The sequence below is a fragment of the Boleophthalmus pectinirostris genome, unplaced genomic scaffold (genome assembly GCF_026225935.1).
Source record: "Boleophthalmus pectinirostris isolate CB_2022bp ecotype Guang Dong unplaced genomic scaffold, ASM2622593v1 HiC_scaffold_18, whole genome shotgun sequence".
In the NCBI taxonomy this organism is placed as follows: domain Eukaryota; kingdom Metazoa; phylum Chordata; class Actinopteri; order Gobiiformes; family Gobiidae; genus Boleophthalmus; species Boleophthalmus pectinirostris.
Window position 1 is genome coordinate 6,343,695 of NW_026571133.1, and position 21,733 is coordinate 6,365,427.

The following is a 21,733-nucleotide window of genomic DNA, read 5'->3' on the forward strand; positions in this document are numbered from 1 at the left end:
TACCTGGTTTGTGTGTGTCATCATTTCTAAGCAAAAAGTAAAATTATTATTAAAATTGGGAGAAATTTTGAACAATTCTTTATCAAAAACTTTAATACAATGATGTTGGCTGCTTTTTAGCGAAACGAGTCGTCCGCTCTGTCAGGGGCACTTTAAAGTCGGGGTCGTTATGTCGTCTTTCAGGCAGTTATCTATTATTAAGAGAATTACACTTGCAATTGGAGCGATTGTAACCGCTGCGTTGGATTCCACCCACACTTCGCTTTGTCTCTCCACTTTTAATAAATACTAGAGCGTACAGGGTCTGTCAGCGGCTTCTCTCCATGGAGACGTTGCCCGGAATGTTCCACAGTACGGCATTACACTTATTTATCTCCGTAGAAACAGCAGGTGATTCTTAAGTAAATAAAAAAAACATTGTTGTTGTTGAGTAAACGCTTGCGCAGATGGATGTTTTTAATGCCACACTGAGACGTTCTAAACAAAGCAACAGCATCGCCACGGAGACAAGCCCCTCCATCAGAGAAGTTACACAGTGCACCTTTAAGAACAGAGTTTATTTAGTCCCTATGAAACTTTTTGCTATTTTCTAACGGATCAACTTTGAGAGCAAAATATTAACTTGGGAGCACAGTGTGGATCGATAAAATCACACTATTCAGAATTATAAAACTTAAATTGAAATCTCTCGTGGTACAAATCGCAAAATCTTTAGTGTAATTTGAACATTTTGTACAATGATCTTAGAAGTGCACCGTGTAAATGTCTATCTGTGACTTATTATAAAACACAAAGAGAGAAGAGAGAAAGAAAGAAAGGAGACAGAAAGGAGAGAGAAAAAAGAGACGGGGTGGGAGAAAGAGAAAGAGAGAGAGAGGAAGAACTAGAGGGGAAGAGAGGGGAAAAGGAGAGAGAGGGAGAGAGAAGAAGAAATAGAGAGGGACGTATGAGAGAAAGAGAGAAGAGACAAGGAGAGAGAGACAGAAAGGAGAGGAAAAAAAAGGGACAGAGAGAGAGGGGGGTCAGGAGAGCAAGAAGAAAGAGACAGAGAGAAAGAAGAGAGAGAGAAGAAGAAATAGAGGGGAAGAGAGAGGGAAAGGGAGAGCGAGGGAGAGAGAAGAAGAAGAAATAGAGAGGGACAAAATGAGAGAAAGAGATAAGAGGCAGAGAGAGAAAGAAAGAGAAAGGAAGGAAGAGAAAAAAGAGACAAAGGGAGGGGGACAGAAAGAAAGATAAAAGAAAGAGACATAGAGAGAGGGAGAGAGAGAGAAAGTAGAGAGGAGAAGACAGAGAGAGGAGAAGAGAGAGAGAAGAGGAAATGGAGGGGAAGAGAGAAGAAGAAAAAACAGAGAGGGAGAAAGACATTGTAAGAGAAAAAGAGAGAGAGAGAGAGAAAAATAGAGAAATAGAAAGAAAGAGAGAGGGTGAGAAAAAGAAAGAAAGGAAGGGGGAGAAAAAGAGAGAAAAGACAGAGAGAGAGAAACTGTACTCCACCGCTGCACAGTCTGCCGTCTTACACAGAGGAAGACTCGGCTCCAGTATTTTGTGGCTGAGCTCCTCCGGTGCCGCTATCTCGCAGACCTGACCCGTAAATCTGTTTGCGGCTTTGATGGAAGAATCGCTTATTTCACAGCTGACGTTTAATAATATCTGCCAACAGGAGGCGCCGCTCTAAGCCTCTTTGTGCAGCCGGATTAACTCCTGCACTGCACCATTGACCCTAATTTGATTTAATGTTGGAGAATTTTAAGGAGCACGAGAAGAGAGAGAGAGAGAGAGAGAGAGAGGGGGGAGAGAAAGAGAGAGAGAAGGAGAGAGGGAGAGAAAGACAGAAAAAAGAGAGAGAGAAAGAGAGAGGGGGGAGAGAAAGAGAGAGAGAAGAGAGAGGGAGAGAAAGACAGAGAAGAGAGAGAGAAGGGTAGAGAGAAGGGGAGGGAGAAAGAGTGAAGGAGAGAGAGAGAAGTAGAGAGAGGGATAGAGATAAGCGAGAGAGAGAAGTAGAGAGAGAGAAAAGAGAGTGAAAGACACAGAGAAAGCAAGAGGAAAGGAGACAGAAAGAGAGAGCGATGAAGCTAGAGAGAAAGGAGAGAGAAAATGAGAGAGAGAAATGGAGGGAAAGAGAGAGGGAGAGAGGAGAAAGAGAGTGTGAGGAGAGAGAAAGAGGTGAGAGAAGAGAGAGAAGGGAGGAAGAGAGAAAGAAAGAGAGGGTGGAAGAGAGAGAGGAGAGAGAGAGAGAGAAGACAGAGAGAGGGAAGAAACAAAGAGGGAGAGGAAGAGAGAGAGAAAGGGAGGCAGAAAGTGAAAAAGAGAGTAAAGGGGGGAAACAGAAAGAAAAAAAGAAAGAGGGTGAAAGAGAGAGGGGTGAGAGAGAGAAAGAGCTAGAGGAAGAGAGAGGGGAAAGAGAGAGTGAAGAGAGAATAAGGGAGAGGGAAAATGGAAAGAGAAAGAGGGGAGAGTGAGAGAAAGAGAGGGGGGAGAAAGACAAAAGGAGATAAAAACAGAAAGAGGGTGGAAGAAAGAAAGAGGGAGAGGAAGAGACAAAGAGAGACAGAGAGAGAGAGAAAAGGAGGCAGAAAGTGAAAAAGAGGGGGGGAACGAGAAAGAAAGGGTGACAGAGAGAGGGGGAGAGAGAGAAAGAGCTAGAGGAAGAGAGAGAGGGAAAAGAGAGAGAGAAAAATAGAGAGGGAGAGAGGAGAAAGAGAGAGAGTGAGGGGAGAGAACATGAGAAAGAGAGAGAGAAACAAAGGGAAAGAGAGAGGAGAAAGAGAGAGTGAGGAGAGAGACAGGAAGAGAGAGAAAGGGAAAGAGAGAGAGAAAGGTAATTAAGAAAAGAGAGAGAGTGAGGGAGTCAGAGAAAGAGCAAGAGGAACAGAGAGAGGGAAAGAGCGAGAGATAAAGATAGAGAGAAGGAGAGAGAGAGAGAGAGGGAGGGAGGAGAGAGGAAGTGAGAGAAAAAAGGGAAAGAGGTGAGAGAGAGAGACAGAGAGAGAAGAAAGAAAAAGAGTAATAAAAGAGAGAGAGAGAGAGAAGAGAGTGAGAACGCTTGGGAGAGAGAAAGAAAGAAAAAGAGAGAGATGAGACGGTTTAATCCTCTTGTACAGAAAGCGTTGATGGATGCACAGGGAAATACCAGGGGTTGCGTTGAGTTAAAAATGAAAAGATGAGGGGTTTTTTCTTTTGTGTCGGGGACGAGGCGACGGAGAGCAGCAGATGAAGTGTGTCCAGGAGCCAACAAGTTCAAATCCAATCAGAGAGAGAGAGCAGGTCACATGACACACACACGACAATCCTGTTAACCACCATCCTCACACACATGCGTGACACTTCATCCTCTGTCTCTAACCGCCGTAACGCATTTATATTTACAGTGCGGCTTTATTTATGTCAAGTCTACAGTTTGGATTTGACACGAAAAGTTTGACATGAAAAGTTTGCATCAAGGGAAGGACTTAAAGGCTTTTTTTTATTACGCTATTTTCTGTTTTTCTGGTGTTATAATGTTGTTTCTTCATCGCAAACGGACCTGGAGTTGTGTTTTGTTTCATTCACACATGTTTAACACACAAACCCTGCGTATTTAGGCTGAGTTCTTCTCTGAAACTGAAAACACTCCACCTTATGATGTCATGTGGTGATCCAGGAAGTGCTCCATTGTGTTTTTAAACCCCATACCCCATCTTCACTAGAATCATTTGGATTATTTCGGCTCTGGAAATGGTAATCTCTACGGAACTAAAGGGAAAAGGTAGACAGGCTGGCGCCACCTAGTGCCTCTGCTCAGTTTCATTTCTCTCCAGTGACTAGGTCAGGAATCAAAAAACACTAGATGTTTTGCAAGAACCCCGAAAGTGCGAGTTCGGGCACCAACCAATCAAGCGAAGAGCCATACATTCTGTCTTGGCAACGATTCCCGAGATTGAGGATTTAAAGCCGGAACAAAGAGAATGTTTGGTGAATTTTACCAAGGGGAAAGACGTTATTGTCCTTCTTCCTACAGGATTTGGGAAAAGCTTAATATACCAGTTAGCCCCGTTAGTGGTGCATTACATTATGTCACAACCAAATAGCAGCGATTGGTTAAATGAAAAAAAGTACCCGCCTACCGTTGAGCGAACGAATCCTAATGCTGTGAGGTCAGACGGTTTACAGGAAGTGAAATTCAGTAAAATATACCAAAAAATACTCTAGGCAATATATATCGATAGAGCAGCCCACAATATCGTTGCTGTATCATCACATTAAGCGAAAAAATATAGCAATTTTTCAATATTTTTGCACAGATATATCCACAGTATTTTCTGTTTCTCATGTGGCCTCATGGAAAAAATAATAGCCCATCTCTGAACTCTGGAGATGTAAACATTAAATAGAGATGTGTGAATGAAACAAAACACAACTCCGGTTATGTTTTTGAAGCGGTAACAACATTTTAACATGGCTTAAAGTTGCATCGTGTACCGTATTTTCTGCACTATAGGGCGCTCTAGATTATTGAATGGTCTATTTTTTTACTTTTTTCACAAATAAACCGCCCCGGACTTTAAAGGAAACACAACAGTTGGATGGGTCAGTGGGACTTTGTTTGTGGCGTTCACGGTGACTCTGGGTTTTGTTCAGTTGTGGCGTGTAGGGAGGGTGCTGTCTGGGACCGCTGGATTGTCGGCGTGTTCGCAGTGACTCAGTTGTTCAGTCGTGTCTAGAAGCGGCACATTGCGCTCGCTTTTTCGGTTCGTTCCTCCGTTCCGCTCCTCGTCGGCGCGGAGTGATGAGTGCGTCTGCGGGTGTTTTTCGCTGCTCCGTGTGTGTTTGCGTGTTCTGCGGGTGGTGCGGCTTTGTAGTTTACTAAAGTCGTACTGGGACACCCGAGTGGATTCGTGTAGGGCGTCATTTTTTGTTGGGGTCGGAGGCTTATGAGCGCGCCCTATAGCCCGGAAAATACGGTATAATTATAAGTGGTTTTCTAGCTCAAAAATGCCTCAAAAAACAGGCATTCCGACTGTGAGCGGGGTCACCTCTCCACAGATCTGACTTGTAACTTGGTCTGGCTTGGGTTCCGTTGAAGACAGAGCAGTTCCTCCACCAGAAAAGTTAAACAGCGCACTTTTAAACCTCGCAGGGATGCATTTTGTGTATATAATATAGGACCTTTAAAGCGCAGTTATCTCAATTTTCCGTGTGTATTCAAAAGCGGATGCCATCTTGTTTAATTTTCTTTTCCCAATATATTCCTCTGTGTGCCGGAGCATGGCGGATCAGTGCTGTCATCTCCACGGGCTTGACTTGTCCCCCCGTGCAGACACCACACCCCGCGCGGCTCTACCCTGTCATTACGGCGCTCTCTAAACATGGCGTGTCATCTGGCTCTTTTTTCAAGCTGTCTGCCTCCGAATGGAAAGCAAACAATCCCTCCATGATGGCCCCAAATGGCAAAGAACGCACAGAGACACCACCGCAATCATCCGCGGCGACACACGGACAGCAGAGTAAACGCCGGAGTGGAAATTTGTGTTTGAATGTGCAATTATAGTACAGTGAAATTCAATAGTGCCGAGACCTCTGCTTAGAAACTAAAGCAGAAATTCAAAGCGTACCGGGAAAAGAAGTTATAGGAATCATTCTCTAACATCTATTCTGAGCTTATTTTTCGGCGACCGTGAAATTCAATCTCTCTACAATCTGCGAGTGAATAAGAAAAACGTAAAATGTTTCCAGCAGACGCACAAAAATCTGCTTTAAAGTGTTGGAGAATGTTTGGTTACCACTTGATTTTAAATGACGATACTGAAAAAAAAACAGATATTTGGAAGCCGATCTCCTGGTTGGTAGAGGCGTAACGATATCCAAGTCTCACGGTCACGATATCGTCACGGTATGAACGATATTTATTGCGATATCGTGGGAAAGCTCAAGATTACAATATCCAAATCTCTCTGTACGATATTTTCACGATATACATCTCACGGTAGAGGTCTGCGCGGGACAGAATTTTCAGTCCCGCTCCCGCCCGCAAGTCCCGCAGGATGGGAACGTTTGCTTTCTTAAAGGTTGTATGGAGGATTTTTTTAAAGTTTCAAATTGTCAATGAAAGTTTAAAATACCATTACAGCATTGCAGCAGCCTTGTAATTATGATGACCAAAAAAAAAAGAATGAAAATCTATCAACTGTGGATATAGTGAGGCCAGATAAACATCAGCCAATAGATAACGAGGCTGCCTCATTTTCTATTGGCTGTTAGGTTGTCAATCAAACTCCCTATGTTTCTAGTGTAACTGACTTGTCAGCATGAGGGGATTATATGGTTTATGCAGCAGTTCTTAGAGGCTTTTTAAAACTGTAGCTTCCTTGCAATTCGCACAAAGTTTGTTGTGATGGCCGACCAGAGTCCACAACCAGTTCGCTGCAAAAAAAGTCAATTTTTGAGGTCGCTGAAAGAAGAAGAGAAGGGGAAAAGGAGCAAAGCCACACTGAGGTAATTCTTGGAGATTCCTTCCAGCGATGGCGCGACTGAAGCAGAAAAAGTGTCTAAAAACTGATGCATCGGTCGCTAAATTATTTCTATTTCGCATGCACAACATTTGAAAAAGGACTGTCGCTGTATTTCTCTTTCCTTAAAAAAATCCTCTATACAACCTTTAAGCTCTATCAAACACGGAGAAGCGAAAGGAATTGGGCTGCGTATGGGAGGAGGTGCGGTGGGCGGTCCGGCGGCACGGTTAAGTCCTGGTTAAATCCTGTTTTAGTCCTGGTTTTTAGACCCGTTTTTAGACCTGGTTTAGTCCTGGTTTAATTCTGGTTTAGTGGCGGGATGGGTGGGATGGTCTGCACGGCCGGCATGTACAGGACGGGAGGACTCTCCGTATGGAAGGGGGGACGGTCTGCTGCTTAAAATGTTTTTACTAATGCCAAATTTAAATATCCAGCACAAATTATGCATGATATGTTTACATTCAACCTTTGTATATTTTAGTTTACACTCATATTTAGTTTGGGGGACTGCAGTTTATCATCCCACCCTCCCACTCCCGTGTTGTGCAGTCCCGCTCCCACCTGCACCGAAAATGAGCTTTCAAAATGTGTCCCGCGCCGCACTGTTTTGCATCGGGTCCCCTGGGCTCTATCTCACGGTACGATATTTATTACGATATTTTGTGGAGGCTAAAAAAAAACTGTTAATATGCTACTTTTTCGTTTTTAAAATGCCTTGACAAGATTTAATCCAAAAAACTAAAACTTAAAAGTGCTTAGAACTGTCATTTCTTCTTGTAGTCTGCACTGAAATGGAGCAAAGGATCATGGTCTATGTAGTTCCCTCTGTCTTTTTTTTTTTAGCTATTGCTGCACCATAACTCTTCATTTAAGCAAAGAGACTTGTAATTCGATATATTGTGATGTTCCAGGATATTATTGTGAGAACTTTGACGATACGATATTACGATATTTCGGTTATTGTTGGAGTAATTAGACTGTTTACTGATCATATTTGGCCCAGAAAGTCTCATTATGTGTAAACTTTCATAAATACAAAAGTACAGGTAACTACTAGGAAGAGGAAAAACTGTATTATAAAAAAAGTAAAAAATAAAGAGGAAATACACAGACATTTATTTGAGCTCTGGAGGTGTAAATACTGTAAGTCGGCTGCGTGCTGTCATCATCTAAAAGCCTTTTTCTTGTCCCATAATCAGGAATATTATGAACATTAGCATGCTAGTTGTTGCTGTTTGCTTTACCATGGCAGAAAAACTTTGCTCTGGTTTCTATGGGTTGTGAAAAGTGCTTAAAAACTCAGAATGGATAAGGCAAGTGAGGAATAACTTTGGACCACAGCAAACCGTTGAAATTTTGAAAGTTTTAAAAATCGGATACAGCACCTTTAACTGTATTACATTAACATATTTATTGTCTATTTCCACATAAGAAATATATATCAATGTTATTAAATTTAGAATAGGATATATTGTTGATATGTCAGAAATGTTACACAGTATTGTAGTTCCAACAAGTAGCCTTAATATTTCTTCCCAACATAATTTTAATTATTGTTATATGTTCCATTGTAAAATAATATAAATTTCATACTTGCCCAAAATAAATACATAAATCTCAAAAGTCTCAATCTCAATGTGCACGGCGTGAAGCGTTTGGACCAATCAGAGCGAGAGCTGCTAGAGCGGAGATACTGCGGGCTCAGATTGGGGCTAGACTAACTCTTATAAAACAAATTTTAGGCACTTTAAGGATTTAAACATTTTTAAAAGTTTATGTTGCGAAACTAGAAAAGAATCCCTACAAAATCCGACCGCTGTGAAAGTTGTCGATGCCTTGTCAGCTGAACATGGGCAATATTAAAGCCCAAAAAATGCATTGCGCTCTATGGAAGAACAGTTTTTGGGCCCAAGCTTCTGGGAGCTGCAGTACCTGGAGCGGCCACTAGTTGGGACAGTTTTAATTATAGATTCCTGGTATTAACGCACAGTATAGTTACCCATCAGGACTGTGGTATAAATAGCACTGAACTAGTAAAATAAATAAGCTAAACACTCATATTCTCTGCCGTACTGGATAAATTATCTGTGTAACTAAATATATTAACAACATTTGATCTGTTCTATTTATTACTGATTCAGCTGTTTGCAGTATTTGATCATTCAGTATTATTAAATCTAGAATAAGGTAACTAAATCAAAAAAACTCGATAGTTACAGGAGAGTAAAAATAGCTGGGACCCGTGCGCGTGTCCCTGTCTCCAGTCCAGAGTGACACTGATGGAGCTAATACGGCGGACGTCAGCTCCGTTGCCATGGGAGACGTATTTATTGGTAAAGTAAAAAAAAACAAAAAAAAACAAACAAACGCAGTCAATTACGCCGCCTGTCCGCCCGATCATCCGTCAGTCGCGGGGACGGGCCGGCCCAGATAAACCGGGTTATTCACCAAAACAATCCATCTGCGGCCGGGGGAAACGGGAGGAGACGGAAGCGACGCGAGCAAACGTGGAAATGTGAAGACACTTCGCAGCTGACGAATTAACTTTTTTTTTTTTTTTTCCAGGGGTTGTGACGCTAAAAGGAGGCACTGCTCTGTCTGAGGCTCTGTTAGATTTTAATCTGAGCTTTAATTTAACACAATAAAATAAAGCTGTTCAACTCACCCTTATTTAACAGATAATACTCCCTACAACTGTACAGCTCACCCTTATGTAACAGATAATACTCCCTACAACTGTACAGCTCACCCTTATGTAACAGATAATACTCCCTACAACTGTACAGCTCACCCTTATGTAACAGATAATACTCCCTACAACTGTACAACAATTCACCCTTATATAACAGATAATACTCCCTACAACTGTACAACAACTCATACTTATGTAACCGATAATACTCCCTACAACTGTATAACAACTCACTCTGATTTAACCGATAATACTCCCTACAACTGTACAACAATTCACCCTTATATAACAAATAATACTCCCTACAACTGTACAGCTCACCCTTATGTAACAGATAATACTCCCTACAACTGTACAACAATTCACCCTTATATAACAGATAATACTCCCTACAACTGTTCAACTCACCCTTATGTAACAGATAATACTCCCTACAACTGTACAACAACTCATACTTATGTAACCGGTAATACTCCCTACAACTGTATAACTCACACTTATTTAACTGATAATACTCCCTACAACTGTACAGCTCACCCTTATGTAACAGATAATACTCCCTACAACTGTACAACAATTCACCCTTATATAACAGATAATACTCCCTACAACTGTTCAACTCACCCTTATGTAACAGATAATACTCCCTACAACTGTACAACAACTCACCCTTATGTAACAGATAATACTCCCTACAACTGTACAACAATTCACCCTTATATAACAGATAATACTCCCTACAACTGTACAGCTCACCCTTATGTAACAGATAATACTCCCTACAACTGTAAAACAACTCATCCTTATGTAACAGATAATACTCCCTACAACTGTACAACAATTCACCCTTATGTAACAGATAATACTCCCTACAACTGTACAGCTCACCCTTATGTAACAGATAATACTCCCTACAACTGTACAACAATTCACCCTTATATAACAGATAATACTCCCTACAACTGTACAGCTCACCCTTATGTAACAGATAATACTCCCTACAACTGTTCAACTCACCCTTATGTAACAGATAATACTCCCTACAACTGTACAACAACTCACCCTTATGTAACAGATAATACTCCCTACAACTGTAAAACAACTCATCCTTATGTAACAGATAATACTCCCTACAACTGTACAACAATTCACCCTTATGTAACAGATAATACTCCCTACAACTGTACAGCTCACCCTTATGTAACAGATAATACTCCCCACAACTGTACAACAACTCATTCTTATGTAACATATAATACTCCCTACAACTGTGGTGTCCAACTCACCCTTATGTAACAGATAATACTCCCTACAACTGTATAACAACACACCTATATGTAACAGATAATACTCCCTACAACTGTACAACAACATACCTTTATGTTACAGATAATACTCCCTACACCCGATTTAATTCAGAACAATTAATTCAGAATAAAGAAACTAGTTTATATTTTTGTACCTCTATAACGAAATAAAAAAATACAGAAATTCAAATGAGCAAAATTAGATTAAAAAAGTCCAAATAGCAGTCCTCCCTCTGCCTCTGCCTCAAATAAAAGTCCCGATAAAACAATTGCAACGCAGGACCTTCACAAGTGCCCTGCTCATTTGCATTCAGCTGCTCCATCAAAGTCACACTCCCTCCAAACCAAATTAACTCTTTTTTTTTTTATTTTATTTTTCTCTGTTTTTCGCCCTCGCAGCCTCTCCTCACCATGCGCATTCAAACACGTTCATTTTATAGCCGTTTTATCGTAGCACTAAAGAATCACCTTAACTTCTTCTTCCACGGTTTTTGTAGATGCGGCTACAAGCTCGCAAAAGTAATGAAGAGTTATCCGAAAGAGAAGAATCGCGGCGGCGTAAACAATATTAAACTCGAGTGGGGCTGAGTCATTCGGAGCGGTTTTTGACCCTTAACCTTTTGCTCTCTGCAGCCGAATTGTGAAAAAATAAACGAGATATTGTTTTGGTTAAAGGAGTACAACATGATGCGAGGTTTTACTGAGCGCAGATGGATTCAAAGTGACCAGTGTGTTCACGTCTTTAACAATAGAGAACAGTGTTTTTGTCATGTTTGTAGAAGTAGAAGGGCTTGGAGTCGCTAAATTCAAGGTTGGGGGTACATAATGCTGTCGTGTTTTCATCGTTTTTCAGGTAATACAACGTGATTTTCAGCGTTAAATCGTAGTAGTTTCTTAGCGGTCTTATATCTGTGTAATCCCTCAGAGGTCAATGGGCGTGTACTCGTCTATGTGCTCTTAAACTTACTCTGATCCAGCTTAAAATCATTCTAAGGCCCCGTCCACACTAGTGTGTATTCGAGTAGTTTTCATTGTGGATGTAGTGTTCGTCCACACTAATCTGATTGGAAATGGCTCCAGAGACGGAACGATCTGGTGCCGCCAGCTCCCACGAATTCATGGATCTGAGTATGGACCTGACCCGGCACTGTGTGGACTCCTGAAAACGCTGATACTCTGATGTAGGTCTATGCACCGCGAAGTAATTCACCTCCAAAATGCTAAAAGGCTAAAATATATGTCCATTCATATATAGGGTCTATGCATGCGATCTGTAGACGTATAATCTCTGAAAAGTTTAACATGAACCATCTCCAACGCGATAGAAGCACAGAACAGACTCACCATCAGCAGAACACCCCTCTGTCACAGAAAGAACACTCATATTCCACTGAGTCGTGTCCTTTAGTCCGACAGAAGCTGAACCACATCAGCGCACAATAGCAAGATGTTTTTTGAGTGTTTAGTTTATCCAAATGAGCCATGTGGTTTTAAGTTTCGCTTCTGTAAAACGTAAACAAATATGCTCAAAGCTGTGTGGATAGGGAATGCTTGTGGACACAGAAACGACGTGTCTGGATGCAGATCTTTTCCGATACGGTGATTCGTTTCAGTGTAAATGTAGCTTAAATCAGTGCTTCTCAATTATTTTCTGTCACGCCAATCCTAGGAAAAAGAAAACATTTCGCGCCACCCCCACTCCACAGAACCACTGCCAAACATGAACAAATTGCACCCTCGCCTTCAGTCACAAAGCAAACGTTTTAGTTGCGTCTCCAAAGCGACTCCCAGGACACACGCATCTATAAAGAGCACGTCCATGGTATAGTTCGGCAGTATCAGCTCCTCTGATATTTAGTATGCCGCCTTATATGATGCTTAAGTTTGCGCACACGCTCGACTTTACTATACGAGCCCTGTTAGGTGCACTGACGTTTCTCATACGAGGAAAACAGCGAATAAAATCTGCTCCGAAACACACGTCGAACCCGAGCTCGCCTTCAATAAGGACTGGGACAGAAGTTTAGCTGCCTCTTGTCTCCATCTGTCCTCACTGCTCTGCGCTGTTTTTACATCCAAAAAATTACGGAAGCCGAGAGGGGTCACAACAAACGCAAACGCCGCAACAAATACAAATGAGACAACACATCAAAAAGCCACAACACATCAAAAAGTCACAACGGTAATGACCGCGGGACTCCATTTTCTGACAGACCGATCAAGTGGCAAGTGAAGAAGAAGAACTACAACGTGAAAAGTAAAGGAACGGAGAAGTTGGAAACGTAAGTAAAAGTAATTTATTGTTCTATCATTATTTGTTTCACGTTGTAGTTCTTCTTCTTCACTTGCCGCTTGATCGGTCTGTTGGAAAATAGAGTCCCGCGGTCACTTCCGTTGTGGCTTTTTGATGTGTTGTGGCTTTTTAATGTGTTGTGGCTTTTTAATGTGTTGTGGCGTTTGTATTTGTTGCGGCGTTTGCATTAAAATAGAGTCCCGTGGGCATTTCCGTTGTGGCTTTTTGTTGTGTTGTCACATTTGTATTTGTTGCGGCGTTTGCGTTTGTTGTGGCTTTTTAATGTGTTGCAGCATTTGCGTTTGTGTTGTGGAGTTTGCATTAAAATAAAGTCCCGCGGTCATTTCTGGTTGTGGCTTTTTTTGGTGTGTTGTGGCTTTTAGTTGTGTTGTCGCTTCCGTCTCGGCTTCCGTAAAAACTCACGAACGAACGTGTATCATAAAAGGACGCGCATCTGCCTCGCTATTTTAATATTTTCGCCGTTAAAAGCGTTAGCACATGTAAACAAACAGCGCCGTGTGATGACGTCGGTTCGGGTGTGCAAGTGTGAGCGCGGGCCATAGATCCCTACACAATCGTGCTTGAACATGATTCTACAATGATTCTAAAGTCCTAGTGTGAGTGCGCCCTAAGTACTACCAGGGCAGTCGACAGAAATCTCGGGGCCAGGGAGAAAAAGCCTTACATGCTCCCCCTTCTAATATAAATTAATAGGAAGAGGGTCCATTTCTGGGCTCTCTGACGTGCCACTGACTGTATGTACACAGCAATAATGAGAGTGTAAAACGGCGTGTACCTTAGTAGCGAGCAGGCGGGTCAGGTAGATCTCAGACACCATCTTGCTTCCTCGGTCTCCTTCCTTCTGATCTCCGTGCTCGTGGTTCTTCACCAGGTGCCACACTTTGACCCCGCTCTCCAGGTCGGGCGTGATCATGGGCGTACGTGACCTCAGGCTGTCCGGGCTCCCTGTGTATTTGATCATGTTCTCTGCAAAAGACGACGCAATAAAACGATTCAATTTGATTTTTGTAACACAATATCACAGCAGTGTTCGCTTCACAGGGTTTCACTGTAACACTCAATGAATGACTTCCCTTTGTGCAGTGTTTTCATTCACGTGTGCTTCAGGGAGATGTTATTGTTTGCCTGGAATGTTCCACAGTAAGGCATTAAACTTAAATATCTCCATATATATGCTGGACTGTTTGTTGTATAATTATGAATCTCTTCATTGAAAACTAATAAAAAAAACATTGTGGAAAAAAAAAAAAAAAACATGAACATCTCCATAGTAAAATTTAAGTTTTTCAGTGTTTTTTCTCTCCCCTGTAGTTTAATACTTTTATATTTATGTAATTTAATATGCGAGAGGTGTGCTTGCTTTAGAACGTTCTAGGCAAACAAAAACATCTCTATAGAGACGAAAAGGTACATAGTGTGACTTTAACTATGAGTGACTATCAAAAAAAAAAGGGGAAAATATTATCTAATTTATTATGTTTAAGACACGGAAATTAAGGATTAAATTGTAAAAAAGTAAAAAAAAAAAAAAAGTTGTTCTTTGACTAATTATTATAGTAAATCACTGTTATTTTAATAATTACCTTCAATACATTTTTCAAAATCTTTGGATCCACTTTTGGTTATACTTTTTCTATACTTTTTTTCATATACTGTATTTTATAATTTAGCTGTAAAAATTCTAAGCACTATGTATTAGAAAAGGTACATAGTGTAACTTTAACTATGAGTCACTATCAAAAACAGGGGTCATCAAGCTCAGGCCCGTGGGCCAACTCCGGCCCGCCACGCCCCTTTGACCGCCCCCCAGCCCCTCTACCCCCACCACTTGAACTGGCCCTATGAGACAATCTTCAAATGTACTTTTTGGCAAATAATAACATGTCTGCATCTTGTATTTGTAGATTTTTTCAATTAAAAAAATTTATTTATATGAAGTATTTATTTATAAATAATTATATGACGTATTTATTTACATTTGCCACCAAATTTGCTACTGAATTTTCATCACCAGTGACAGTTAAAGCCAGCAAAATGGCAAGTATTAAAGTATGAAAAGTTGACAGAGTGCGCCGAGTTTTTCAAGAACAGTGGAGGACCAATTATTATTTTTTGTTCAGTGTAAAGACCGTGCAGTTTATCTGATATGTAAATGAAGTGTGGCGGTTTTCAAAGCATAATCGTCAGGGTCATACAATTCTGTTATATATCACAGCCCGGAGCGATAATGTGGCCCCCAGAGAAAAAAGTTTGGTGACCCCTGACCAAAAACAATGAGAAACTATTATTAAAGTATTGTTTAATGTTGTTTACGTAATATTATGTTTAAGAAGTCTTGTAAACCACCATTATTATAACAATAACCATTAAATTCTGCTAAATTTTCTAAACCACTTTGTGATTTTTCTGTCTCATATATATTCAAATTTAGCTATGAATTTGCAATGCTGATTTTTATGCAATTTAGATCCAAAATGACTAATATAAGCACACGGAAAAAGCCCTGAAAGAATCTACGGTAGCCTGTAAACTCCAGACAGAATATAACAAAAGTGAATTTCAGTTCCTCCGTCTTCCCACTGTGAGTCCGACCACTTTACCTCAACACAGATCGTAAATTATTTTTTGTTATTTGCGGTCATGCTTTGGCGATGTGGATATGAAACTTTCAGGGAGTGGACAGCGCATTGTTAATTTTTCATATTTTTCCTCTGGGCCGAGGGAGAGGAGAGGGGCTTCGGCTCTGACACAAAATCGAAGGTGTCAGCAGATATGAAAAATGCATGGCCCACCCAATGGTCAGAGTGGCAATGACATTTGAAAACACACGCCTCGATGCATGTTTACCCAGTATGAGCAAAATTGATCAGTGGATGTGGTTCGCGGAGACGAGTCCGGAGACGAGATTTGACAGGAATGAATGCGAGCGGAGCGGCGGCAGGCTCAGCTGGAGTCTGCGCGCGGCACCAAGATCAGGTTTAGTCTTATCAAATACGGCCCCGCAGTACACAATCGGATCTCCTGTAGTTTGGCTCTGGGATCTGGTTTGTGAACCTGGCAAACGTACGATTGATATAACACAGCTAATGAGGTTAGCGCTGTGATATCAATTTGGAGCCGGGCGCAGTGAAAACAACAAGGAGGGACTTGGAAATTGTTTTAGCCAGACATAGAAACAACACAGAGCTCATAACTACAGCAGGAATAAAATTTAGAAACAAAACGGTCACTAATTTTGGAAATATAGAAGAATACCATATGTTTTAGTGCAAATTTTCAAGTGTTTTTGAGTCACTTTGGTAAAACTCAAGTATTATTATTGTGGTGTGGCTGAAATGTTACACAATATGGCATTAAAAACATTAGAAACAACCATAGAAACACAGAAAAAGCAGCAAACCGTATCACTGTAGTAACAATATTTAGAGACGAAATGGTTGCTTATTTTGGAAAGCAATACTTTATGTGTTGTAATTTTGTTAATGATGCTGTTAACCTTTTAATTAACATTTCTGGTCTCGGAAATTTGCTTGTATAAATCCAAAAATAGTCCTGGTTCAGTCCTGGTTAAGTCCGACATCGCAATTTAAGTCACAGAAACTTGAAAATTATCCGTTTTTTTTTAAATTATTCATTTAAACACAAAATCGAAAACTGAAAAAATGAATCGTTATCTATTTTTTGGAGACAAATTATGAAGATTTTTTTTTTTTTCGTTACTTTTGGTTTTATTTTGAAAAACGAATGAATTTTGATTGATTTTATTCCCTTGCCTGAAATGTTCCACAGTATATCATTAAAGTTATCCTGCATTTATATAATTAGTGTTATTTTATTGCTAAAAAAAACCAAAACCGTCATCACCAGCTTGTCCTGATGGAGGTAGATATGTTTGTAATGTATGTACAATGTCGTAATTTTGTTAACGGTGCTTTACGTAACTTTTCTGGTGTGGGGTCTGCAATTGGCTTGTTCAAATGTACGCCACAGTACAGTACGCCATTAATAATGATATGTTTGTAAGGACAGTAATACAACGCTGAGAAATGATCCAGGCAAAGTAATGACACACGAAGAAGTAGATGTGGTCAGAGCGCTCGCTGGATCACCACTAAAGTGAAATAATAATAATAATCTGGTGCTTTTCGGAGATCCCAAGTGGGCAAATAACTTACTGGATGAAAAAGGAGATCTGAGGCACTCCGATATACTTTGCTATGATTTTATTTCATGTCAAACGTCAATGCATTTCCACTTGCGTCTTCATCAGGGCATGTAAAATTCACAAGTGTGTGTTGGTGGTATTTAACTGTACAAGTCACATGAGGACAGCGTCACGTGATACAACCGTGTAAATATAAATTTTTAAACATACGTATCTAAAAAGGGACAAAGTGATGCATCACAATAATATGAGTGTGCACCAGTCTGGGCACAGGTCACCCGTAACCTCTGTTATGTGGCGCACACGCCTGTGAATTTTACGTGCCCTGGTGAACACGCATTGGTGTTTGAAATAAATCCATCCATTTTCTTCCGCTTATCTGGGGTCAGGTCTGAGCAGGGCCTCCCAGACTTCCCTCTCCACACACACTTCCTCCAGCTCCTCCGGGGGGATCCCGAGGCGTTCCCAGGCCAGCCGAGAGACATACCGTATTTTACGCACTACCAGGATTATAAAGCGCACTGTCAAGTAATGGTCTATTTTCAAACTTTAAAAAAAAAAAAAAATGCACCGGACTTTATATGAAACAGGGTCAGTTGGACTTTGTTTGTGGCGTTCACGGTGACTCTGGGCTTTGTTCAGTTGTGGCGTGTAGGGAGGTGCTGTCTGGGACCGCTGGATTGTCGGCGTGTTCGCACTGACTCAGTTGTTCAGTTGTGGCTTGAAGTGGCACATTGCACTCGCTTTTTCGGTTTGTTCCTCCGTTGTGTTCCTCGTCGGCGTGGAGTGATGAGTGCGTCTGTGGGTGTTTTTCGATGCGCGGTCGCTGTCTGCTCCGTGTGTGTTTGCGTGCGCTGTGAGTGGTGCGGCTTTGCAGGTTACTGAAGTCGTGTTTGGACACTCGAGTGGCGCTCTGGATTGTGGGGCGCGCGGTCGATTTTTGATGGGGTTGGAGGCTTAAGAGTGCACCTAACAGCCTGGAAAATACGGTAGTCCTTCCAGTGTCCTAGGTCTTCCCCAGGGCCTACTCCAGGTGGGACATGCCCTGGAAAACCTCTCCAGGGGCACTCGGAACAGATGCCCGAGCCACCTCAACTGACTCCTCTCGATGTGGAGGAGCAGCGACTCTACTCCGAGCTCCTCCTATGGGATGAACTCCTCACTCTATCTCTACCGTGCGGAGAAAACTCATTTCGACCGCTTGTATCCGCGATCTCGTCCTTTCGGTCATTACCCAAAGCTCATGACCACAGGGGGGGTGGGTGGCGTGAAATAAAATCATTGCAAAATATATCGGGGCGCCTCGGATCTCCTTTTTTCATCCACAAAGTCATAACAACTCCAAAGAAACAAGCAGATGGCTGACTCTTCATCATGCAGTAAAATTACATAGTCCCCCTTTATTACAAACTCCACAAAAATTCTTGATTAAATAGTAACTAAGCCTGAATCATTCTTAATAAAATATCTGTTCATTATGAAATACGTATATATGGTATTATAAAGTGTTACCTTGTCATTGTCAACATTTGATATACTTTTTGACAAATTAACCTAAAATATTCTCACATTTGGCCTATATTTTTACTTCTTCGGACCAGGATCTTGGCTCATTAAATCTGTACTGACACTGAACCACGTAAACATACAACAAAAACAACATCTACTCGCGTTAAACTAGAGAAAACCCGCTGTATTGACTCAACTCGATTATAAATTCACAGTGAAATTGTTGATGATCTGAGCGAACCGCTGCGCCGTGTTTTGTCTTGATCATTTATTGAAGACGGTCGGAGCCGAGGAGCTGAAACGGCCCCGTTGGATTAGACCGCATCCATAGGAGGTGTAGCGTTTCACTGTATTTTTGAGCTTGTGGTTCAGACTTCAAACAGAGCGCTCTCCCCTTTCACCCCGGACTCAACACGCCGCATTGTGCCGTCTTAAGACCTCTACTTTGTCTCCGGCTTCTATGGGATCAGATTCAACCCTGCTCCATTCTTCCTCCGCTCCGCTATTGTGCGCTGGAGTTCAAAGTCAAGGTCTCAAATGCTACGACTCTTGGTTTGAAGTCAAGAAAATAACAAAAAAATACACGTAATTTATCTAATTAGACGCAAAAGGTTAATCTTGGTTTTGTATTTCTTACAGGTGTTATATTTGACCTCTTTTCTTCCACTCTTTTCAGTAGTCATCTTCTCGTTTCCTGCTTTCTTAGAGTGAAAGTTAAAGATGCAATATGTAACTTTTCTGGTGATGGTGTAACGGTCTGCTCCCGGCTCGTTTCCATGGAGATGTTATTGCTTTACCTCAAATGTTCCACAGTATCAAGCTTCTCTAAATCTCTTTCATTACAGGTGTTTTTATTCGCTCAAAAATGCATTGATAAAAAACATATATTCTTTTGTGTGGGGTCGCCTCTCCACAGATCTGACCAAGAACTGAGCCAAGGACTACATCAGGACTAAACCAGGACTAAACCAGAACTAAACCAGGACTAAACAAGGACTAAACCAGGACTGAACCAGAAATGAACAAGGACTAAACAAGAACTAAACCAGGACTAAACAAGGACTAAACTAGGACTAAACCAGAACTAAACCAGGACTAAACAAGGATTAAACCAGAAATGAACAAGAACTAAACCAGAACTAAACCAGGACTGAACCAAGGACTAAACTAGGACTATACAAGGACTGAACAAGGGCTAAATCAGAATTAAACCAGGTCTAAACCAGGACTGAACCAGGACTGAACCAGAAATGAACAAGGACTAAACAAGAACTAAACCAGGACTAAACAAGGACTAAAGCAGAACTGAAAAAGGACTAAACCAGAACTAAACCAGGACTAAACAAGGATTAAACCAGAAATGAACAAGAACTAAACCAGAACTAAACCAGGACTGAACCAAGGACTAAACTAGGACTATACAAGGACTGAACAAGGGCTAAATCAGAATTAAACCAGGTCTAAACCAGGACTGAACCAGAACTGAACCAGGTCTAAACCAGGACTGAACCAGAACTGAACCAGGTCTAAACCAGGACTGAACCAGGACTAAACAAGGACTAAAACAGAACTGAAAAAGGACTAAACCAGAACTAAACCAGGACTAAACAAGGATTAAACCAGAAATGAACAAGAACTAAACCAGAACTAAACCAGGACTGAACCAAGGACTAAACTAGGACTATACAAGGACTGAACAAGGGCTAAATCAGAATTAAACCAGGTCTGAACCAGGACTGAACCAGAACTGAACCAGGTCTAAACCAGGACTGAACCAGGACTAAACAAGGACTAAAACAGAACTGAAAAAGGACTAAACCAGAACTAAACCAGGACTAAACAAGGACTAAACCAGAAATGAACAAGAACTAAACCAGGACTAAACCAGGTTTAAACGAGGAGTAATCTTGGACTTGTGAGAGAGAATCCCGAACCTGTGGAGCAGATAGTCCGCAAAGTACAATCGGGTGATGGCTGAGCTTTAGCCCCGTGCGGCGAGGAGCTCTGTGCCGGTCCTTTCGCCTTCGGTCACCCAACGGTCTTCGCGAGCGCACCTCCGGGCCCGTCCTCACACTCAGTCCTGGATCAGCCCTGGTTTAGTCCTCCTGGTTCAGTCCTGGTCCCCTCATGAGCCTATGCATGTTTGTTTTCATCGTTGCCAGTAGCTCCGATTTGACATTTAAGTTGTAACTATTTTATATTTGTCATTTTTTTAATATCTCACGTCAAGAGAAGTGGATGGACGGCGTACCCCCGCGTACCACGCCCACTACACCCCTGGGTTTATAGCTCAAAAATATCTAGAAAAACAGATCTGACCTGTAATTTGGTCTGATTTGGTCTCCATGAAGACAGAAACAATCCAGATAAAGCAATAGAGACAAGCATTTGATGGACCCTCTACCAGAAAAGTTACATTGTGTAACTTTTTTTCCCCTCTTTTTGTCAATTTTGTCTCTGCATTGCTTGATAATTATGCCAAAAATATCTTACAACAGAACAAAAATACATTGAAATTATCCACTAATTTAAAGGTTGTATGGAGGATTTTTTTGTTTGTTTGTTTCAAATTGTCAATGAAAGTTCAAAATAGAATCATAGAGAAGCAACAGTCTTGTAATTATGATGACCAAAAACAAAAAAAAAAAAAAAAAGAATGAAAATCCATCAACAGTGGACGTGGTGGGGCAGATAAACATCAGCCAATAGATAACAAGGCTATCTCTTTATCTATTGGCTGTTAGGTTGTCAATCAAACTCCCTACATTTCTAGTGTCACTGACTTGCCGAGGCACTGGGATTGCGTGGTTTATGTTCGCCTCTCACGCACTGATGCCATTTACTCAACCAGCGCAGCGGTTCTTGCCGTCTTTTTGGAACTGTAGCTCTCAGTTTGCAGAAAGTTTGTTTTAATGACAGACAAGAATTCACCACCAGTTCGCCGCAAAAGAAAGTCCGTTTTTGACGTCGCTGAAAGAAGAGAAGGGGAAAAGGAAGCAAAGCGCAACATTTAAAAAAGGACAGTCGCTGCATTTCTCTTTCCTTGGAAAATCTTCTATACAACCTTTAAGTCGCAACACTAAGTAACCACAGACTCACCAAAAATACAACTGAACACAGCTAAACAATCAGAATACAAGCCATTATAACTCGTGTACGGCCATTTCTTTGTAGTGTCCCCCTTTCTTTTTCTTCAGTCTAATTGCGTCGCGTGGAGCAGAGATGGCGGCGCAGACATGGACATGCTAATAACGCACC

General features: G+C 41.3%; 1 protein-coding gene across 1 annotated transcript in view; it reads right to left on the reverse strand.

Moving 5' to 3' along the window:
* Positions 1-21,733, reverse strand: part of plxna4 (plexin A4) — a 659,145-nt gene that overhangs the window by 26,046 nt on the left and 611,366 nt on the right. Inside the window, 1 exon segment of the mRNA XM_055154191.1 lies at positions 13,577-13,767. Within this exon segment, the coding sequence (XP_055010166.1) occupies positions 13,577-13,767 (191 nt within the window).